The 7,068-nt window shown below is 40.3% G+C and overlaps 1 protein-coding gene across 1 annotated transcript in view; it reads left to right on the top strand.

Moving 5' to 3' along the window:
• Positions 1-7,068, top strand: part of snx25 (sorting nexin 25) — a 72,899-nt gene that overhangs the window by 43,780 nt on the left and 22,051 nt on the right. The window contains exons 9-12 of the mRNA XM_037675410.1: positions 3,856-4,005; positions 6,114-6,239; positions 6,380-6,544; positions 6,647-6,778. Coding sequence (XP_037531338.1) covers positions 3,856-4,005; positions 6,114-6,239; positions 6,380-6,544; positions 6,647-6,778 — 573 coding nt within the window. The remainder of the gene's footprint in view (positions 1-3,855; positions 4,006-6,113; positions 6,240-6,379; positions 6,545-6,646; positions 6,779-7,068) is intronic.

Genomic DNA, 7,068 nt, shown 5'->3' with positions numbered 1-7,068 from the left:
TACAGAGTCCTGATGACTCCTAACTTGTGCTCCAAAGGGTGATGGGAGTCAAACTGCAAATACTGGTCTGTGTGTGTGGGTTTGTGGTACACCTCAGTTTGCAAATGTCCTCTATCAGAGACTGAGACCTCACAGTCCAAGAAAGCCAACTTGCCATTTTTTTCATCTTCTCGTGTGAACTTGATGTATTTATCCACAGAGTTGATGTGGTCAGTAAAATGTTGAACTTCCTGAGATTTAATTTTAACCCAGGTGTCGTCAACATACCTGAACCAATGACTTGGTGGTGTCCCTGAAAAGGACGTCAAGGCTCTCTTTTCTACCTCCTCCATGTACAGGTTGGCAACAATAGGAGAAACTGGAGACCCCATAGCACACCCATGTTTCTGCCTATAATATTGCTCCCCATATGTGAAGTAGGTCGACTGCAGGCACAGTTTCAAGAGTTGACACAGTTGTTCTGTAGAAAGTGTGGTCCTGCTGCTCAGAGTGGTGTCTGATTTTAATCTTAAACTGACCACCTCTACTGCATCATCAACAGGAATGCACGTAAAGAGTGATGTGACATCAAAAGAGACCATTGTTTCATCAGTCTCCATGATGACATCCCTCACCTTATCCACAAAGTCCATGGTGTTCTGAGCTGCCAACTAAAGGGATGAGTACAGACGCCAGATATTTGGAAACATTGTAAGTGACAGAGTTAATCATGCTAACAATTGGTCTTAAAGGTACACCCTGTTTGTGGATTTTAGGTAAACCATACAGACTAGGTGTGGCCTCCCCTGGGTACAGTCTGTGGTACAGAAAACGGTCAATAGCCTTGTCCTGCTCCAAATTTTTCAGGCAATCTATTAACTTCTTCTTGTAACCACTTCCTGGATCTCTTTTCAGAGGTTCATAAGTGTTGGAGAGACGAAACGTTTCTACATTTTTTGTTGTTTTGCTTTTTTTTTTTTTTTGAATGTCCAGAGGACCAGATTGAACTTTTTTTAGATGTAAATAGTATAATTTGTCTATAAAATTGTTATAAGTACACCTCTGCATAACATTGTACACTTATTAACATCAAATTAAATAAATAAATAAATATAGATCAACTTACAACAAAGATTATTAACATTGTTTTATAGTCTGTAACAGAAAAGGATTAAAGTGCATCAATTTGCCTGAAATTAAAAAAAATCTTTCCTTATTTAAACTGTAAACATTTTTGACCATTTGATACTGAACAATCAATTAAATACAATCAATAAATAATAATAAATTAAAATTGATCAGCAACATTTTAAGTCAGGAGTGTTATAAAAAAACACTTTGACCTACAAAACAAAAATGAATAAAACAATTTGTGCTGTTTGTTTTTATCAAAATGATTAAGTCAGGATTAATGGCTACAATGAGCACGTTTTGCAGTGCACAGCTTTTTGAAGCAGAGTTTGAAACATGATCCTGCAGCTCTCAGCTCCTGCTCGATGTTTAGCTGGACCTGGACCTGGACTTGGTCTCAGAGCAGCAGAGAAGCAGCCAAGAGCTCAGAGCGAGCTGGCAGGTGTGTGTGTTTGTGTGTGTGTGGATCCAGGGCAGTCCTTCTCAAATAGTGGGGTGCGCCCGGCCCGTAGCAATGCCGGGGGGGCGCATTTGACCCGGGTAACATTTTGCGGTAGGGAGTCGTATTTTTTTTGTTTGGTTTTTTTGCACCATTCTCATTGTGTCAATGTGCGTTCAGCAACTGTTTGCTAAAATCCAGCAACTCTCAGTCTTACTAATAATAAAGTTATGAACAAATATGTCTGTCTTGTTGTTTGGGGAGCCATGCTTGAACCGTGTCGCTGTGACACCTCCTCAGATGGTGACGCTCTGGACGCTTGTCACCCACAGCACGCATGCGACAGAGAATAAACTCAAAGCAAGAGCGTTACCTGCCCCTCTTCCGCTTTTACTTTAACAATTTATTTTTACTTTGTCAAAGCACAATTTTTGTGTTTTTTAATACAGAAGTAATGTTTAATAAATGTTAGGACTCTATTCTTTACTAACAAGTCCTCCGCTCTGGACGCATTTCACCCACAGCACGCAGCAACAAAGAGTATAAACTCAAAGCGAGAGCGACACCTGCCCCTCTTTCCTCGTTCACATTGACAACATTTTTTTAGTTTTATCGATTGTCAAAGCACAAGTTTTTTTTTTTTTAAATGTGTTATAAAAACAAATGTTTAACAAATGTTAGGACTATTCTTTGCTAACAAAATATATTTTATGTCATTAAACAACTTGTCAGGTTCTTCTTTTGTGAGCGCGCTGCATTCCCCATGGACCCGACCCCCCCCAGCCAGCTCGCTCTGAGCTCTTTGCTGCTTCTCTGCTGCTCTGAGTCCAGGTCCAGGTCCAGCTAAACATCGAGCAGGAGCTGAGAGCTGCAGGGTCATGTTTCAAACTCCGCTTCAAAATGCTGTGCACTGCAAAACGTACTCATTGTAGCCATTAATCCTGACTTCCTCATTTTGAATAAAAACAAAAAAACAGCCCAAATTGTTTAATTCATTTTTGTTTTGTAGGTCAAAGTGTTGTATATAACATTCCTGAGTTAAAATGTTGCTGATCAATTTGAATTTATTATTATTTATTGATTGTATTTAATTTGATTGTTCAGTATCAAATGGTCAAAAATGTTTACAGTTTAAATAAGAATATATATTTTTTTAATTTCAGGCAAATTGATGCACTTTAAGCCTTTTCTGTTACAGACTATAAAACAGTGTTAATAATCTTTGTTGTAAGTTGATCTATATTTATTTATTTATTTAATGTTAATAAGGACACAATGTTATGCAGAGGTGTACTTATAACAATTTTTTAGACAAATTATACTATTTACAGTCGCGGCGAAGAGTTGGGGGGGCGCAAAATATTTTCTTCTTCCTAGGGGGGGGGCGTAACCGGATATAATTGAGAAGCACTGGTCCAGGGGAACGTGTTCACAAGAGAAGAACCTGACAAGTTATTTATTGACATAAAATATATTTTGTTAGCAAAGAATAGAGTCCTAACTTTTGTTAAACATCTGTTTTTCCAACAAATAAAAAAACATCAAACTTGTGCTTTGACAATCGATAAAACTAAAAAATGTTGTCAATGCAAAAGAGGAAAGAGGGGCAGGTGTCGCTCTCGCTTTGAGTTTATCCTCTTTGTTGCTGCGTGCTGTGGGTGAAATGCGTCCAGAGCGGAGGATTTGTTAGTAAAGAATAGAGTCCTAACATTTATTAAACATTACTTCTGAAGAGAAACAGAATTACTGCTGCTCACAAACCAACAACATCCTGGATCCAAAGGAACGTTCCTGTATTCACCAGTTTGGGTGTAACTTTGTCCATGCTGATACTGCATGCAGTTGAGCCTGCAGGGTTGCCAGATAAACATGAAAATATTTTTTCACCCCTTCCTTTTCTGTGCACATGTTCATTAAACACAAAACAGCTCATCGTTCAAAAGCCTCACTCGGCAAAGAGGACAGTATGGGTCAAAATAGAATCATTTTAAAGTCACAGTACAATAGGTAATCATTACTTATCTGGCAACCCTGCCTGGCATGGAAACTACAACATTTCCATGTAATCCTGCTAATCCCATTAAACGTGGAACAAGATACGAAGATTTCCAGAGGTCGTTCCCGTGTAATCAGGGCCTTAGTTCTGTGCGAGGCTCTAAAGTCAAAGATGTTTTTATATTGTCAGGTTTAACTCTAATTTAAGTTTACTTACATTCTTACAACTAAATCATATTTACCTGTGATATGTTACATTGTTTTGGAAATGTTACTATAAAGAGGTATTTTAGTTCCTGTTTGTTTGACAGAACGAGGTGCCCCAGATCGTTGGAGAAATCTACCAGAAGTTCTTTGTGGAGAGCAAAGATATTCCAGTGGAAAAGCTTCTCCTCAAAGAGATTCAGCAGAGTCTGGTGGGAAACCGAGGGACTCAGGTGTTTGTCCGGTTACAGGAGCAGGTAAATGCTGTTTTTAGGGTTTCTTCAGGTCCCCTTCAAGCTGACGACCTTTTTATTACCGGTACAAACCCTTTGACCTGGGGCAACAGGCTGGACCAACAGACTAGACTACATTTTTCCAGTTATAAATTTTATAATTAGCTCTAAATATGATTTCATTAACTGCAAAGACTAAATATTGTAACTGGACAGACCAGCCATATTGTGACTTTGCTTTAAAATAAAGCATTTAATGTAAATAATGAACCTTCACAAAACATTTGTGGAAATTTTTTTTGTAGTATTTCCCATGAACTCTGCGTACCAGTTCTGAGGTTCTTCTGTAAAAGGAAGCTTCTGATGGAAACTCACTTTCAGAATAAAAACAGACAGGTTTCAAAATAAAAGGCAGAATTTTGCATGCAGGATGATTTATGGTTCATCCATAAATTACCCATAACCTTGGTGCCAACCTTGGCACCACGGTTTTAAGGCAATCCCGTGATTGCAAGGTTGTCTGTTTGAATCCCTGGTCCTACAACAAAAATGTTGGTGGGAAAAGTGAAGCACCCACACCTGCCTCCACCCTCATTTAGTCAGCTGGTTTCTCAAAGCATTTAATAAAAACATTTTGACCAAGAGACAGGGTGCTGGAGAACCATCATGCCCTGAATGGACCCTTGAAGCTGGGTATGTCATGGATTCCTGGGGGCAATGTAAGATGATGTGCCTATCTGTACTGTCTGTGGAGGACGTAGAAGATGTGTACATTATTAGATTTATGATAATAGGGTTTCTGCTTTTTGGAATCGGCGGATGCCTAGGATATCGACAAATTAGAAAGACGTCAGCAGGAGTTTTGGCCCTGGTAAAGCTGCCAGCCTTATGTGAAGGATTAATTTGTGCTTCGAGCGCTCAGACTCGTATGCTTAGCGTACTCAACTGTAAGCTGGATGCTATTTCTGAGAATCATAGGCCACTTGCAGCTCCTGGAACTCGCCAGCATGATGGTTTCGACCTTGGAGAAAGTTAATAAGCACGGACCGGCGGAATATCCACAAATCTGGCTGTTTGGATTCACCATCGAGAGTACCAGCAGAACTGAAGGCAGACTGAAATCAGAGTCTGTCTGCCCCAAACAATTGTTTATCTGAATCTGACCTCCCTGCTTGGCCTTGGAAAGGCCAACTTATCTCAAATGGCTCCTAGTGGATATGTATATCACGAAGCTCTGCTCTGTCCACCCCTGCCCCCCCCCCCCCCCCGAACTTCAGTGAACGCTTATCAGAGTTGCACCGGCTGACATAAACTGTAACATCTTATCAGGACTATGGAAACTATCTAGAAGTGTTCATGGACAAATCTCACTATCTTGTCATCCATGCATATGTATTGTGTCTATCTACATTGCTTGCTGTGGTAGAGCCAGCTTAAACTGGAACATCATGCCATGCTAGCACAGTGCTACTGCTTTGGATATCACATGTTGTTTATAGGACCGTGTCACTATCACATCATAATGTAGGCATGAAGGCAGTCCTGCTTCAACCCTGACCTAAACACACCGATGTGAGCAGGACCTTCTGCTACCACCACAACCTCGCTTCAGACTGATGCACGCCCAAGACCATCTTTGTTTTGTCTTATCACATGTAAAGAGATGGGAGCCCCTTAGGTTTTTAATATGCTCTGAAGATCTCACCAAGAATACCACCAGTGGCAGAAGACCACCCACACCGTGCACTGACCACCCACGGATTATTTGCATCATAGTAGACCTTCATCAAAAACAGAGGAATATTTTATTGCATTTCTATTTGAACTTGTAAAGAAATGAATCTGCAACATAAACTCAAACATGCTTTAACTTTGGAAAAACATTTATTATTTGTAACATTTCTGTGCATAGACATTTATCAGAGATATAATTTATTTCCAATTTGATATGTGTCACTTGTCTCGTTCAGAATTCTTTCTGACTGTCAGTAAATGATTTGTCCAATTCAGCACCAGAACTGTGGCACATAAGTGTTTTTTTTTTCTAGTAAGACAACAAGTTGAAGATTGTTCTGTTGTTTTGATGTTTTGTTTATTAAAAGTACCAGTGAAAGTCCTTCCCTGTTCTCCAGGTGACGGAGACGATGAGGGAGCGTTACTACCCATCTTTCCTGGTTTCTGACCTCTACGATAAGCTGATCAGACGAGACGAGGCCCACAGCCAATCACAGTATAGCCCGGAGGAAAAAGGAGAAGGGGTCAGTTAAGCACATATGTATAAATGAAACAAGTTTACACACTTCTGAATGTTTTCACTCATGTTCTGCTTTGGTCTGTGTTTATATGCTACAACATGGGTTCATCTTGTGAATAACAATTATTTATTGTATCTGTGCAGTGCCAGGGTCTAGATCCTAGTGAGGATGTGTGTGATGAGGGCACTAAAGGAATTACTGAGCAGGCCAGCTATGCTGCTACAAAACTTTGCCAACTTCATGACAAACTGGAGTATAAGCGCCAGGCTCTAGGCTCTATCCAGAACGCACCCAAACCAGACAAAAAGGTGACCTAGAAAACAGTGCTGACATAAGTTCTATACTACAGATTCAGTTGTCATACCCATAATATGTATGTTTGCTGAGTAAAATGTCTCTTGTGTCTGTAGATTGTGAACAAACTAAAAGAAGAAATAGGAGCCATGGAAAAGGAGCACAGTGAACTTCAGCAGCATATAACAAGGACTGACTGGTGGTGTGAAAACCTGGGTCACTGGAAGGCAAATATTACCACTGCTGAGGTAATTGGAGGGCAAATAATACCACTGCTGAGGTCACTGGAGGGCAAATAATACCACTGCTGAGGTCACTGGAGGGCAAATGTTACCACTGCTGAGGTAACTGGAGGGCAAATAAAACCACAGCTGAGGTCACTGTGGAGGGCAAATATTACCACTGCTGAGGTCACTGCAGGGCAAATATTACCACAGCTGATGTCACTGCAGGGCAAATATTATCACAGTTGAGATAACGGGAAGGCAAACATTACCACAGCTGAGTTCACTGGAGGGCAAATATTACCACTGCTTAG

Source organism: Nematolebias whitei, chromosome 4 (assembly GCF_014905685.2).
Source record: "Nematolebias whitei isolate Nwh7 chromosome 4, NemWhi1, whole genome shotgun sequence".
NCBI lineage: Eukaryota > Metazoa > Chordata > Actinopteri > Cyprinodontiformes > Rivulidae > Nematolebias > Nematolebias whitei.
This window is presented reverse-complemented; position numbering and strand designations above follow the sequence as displayed.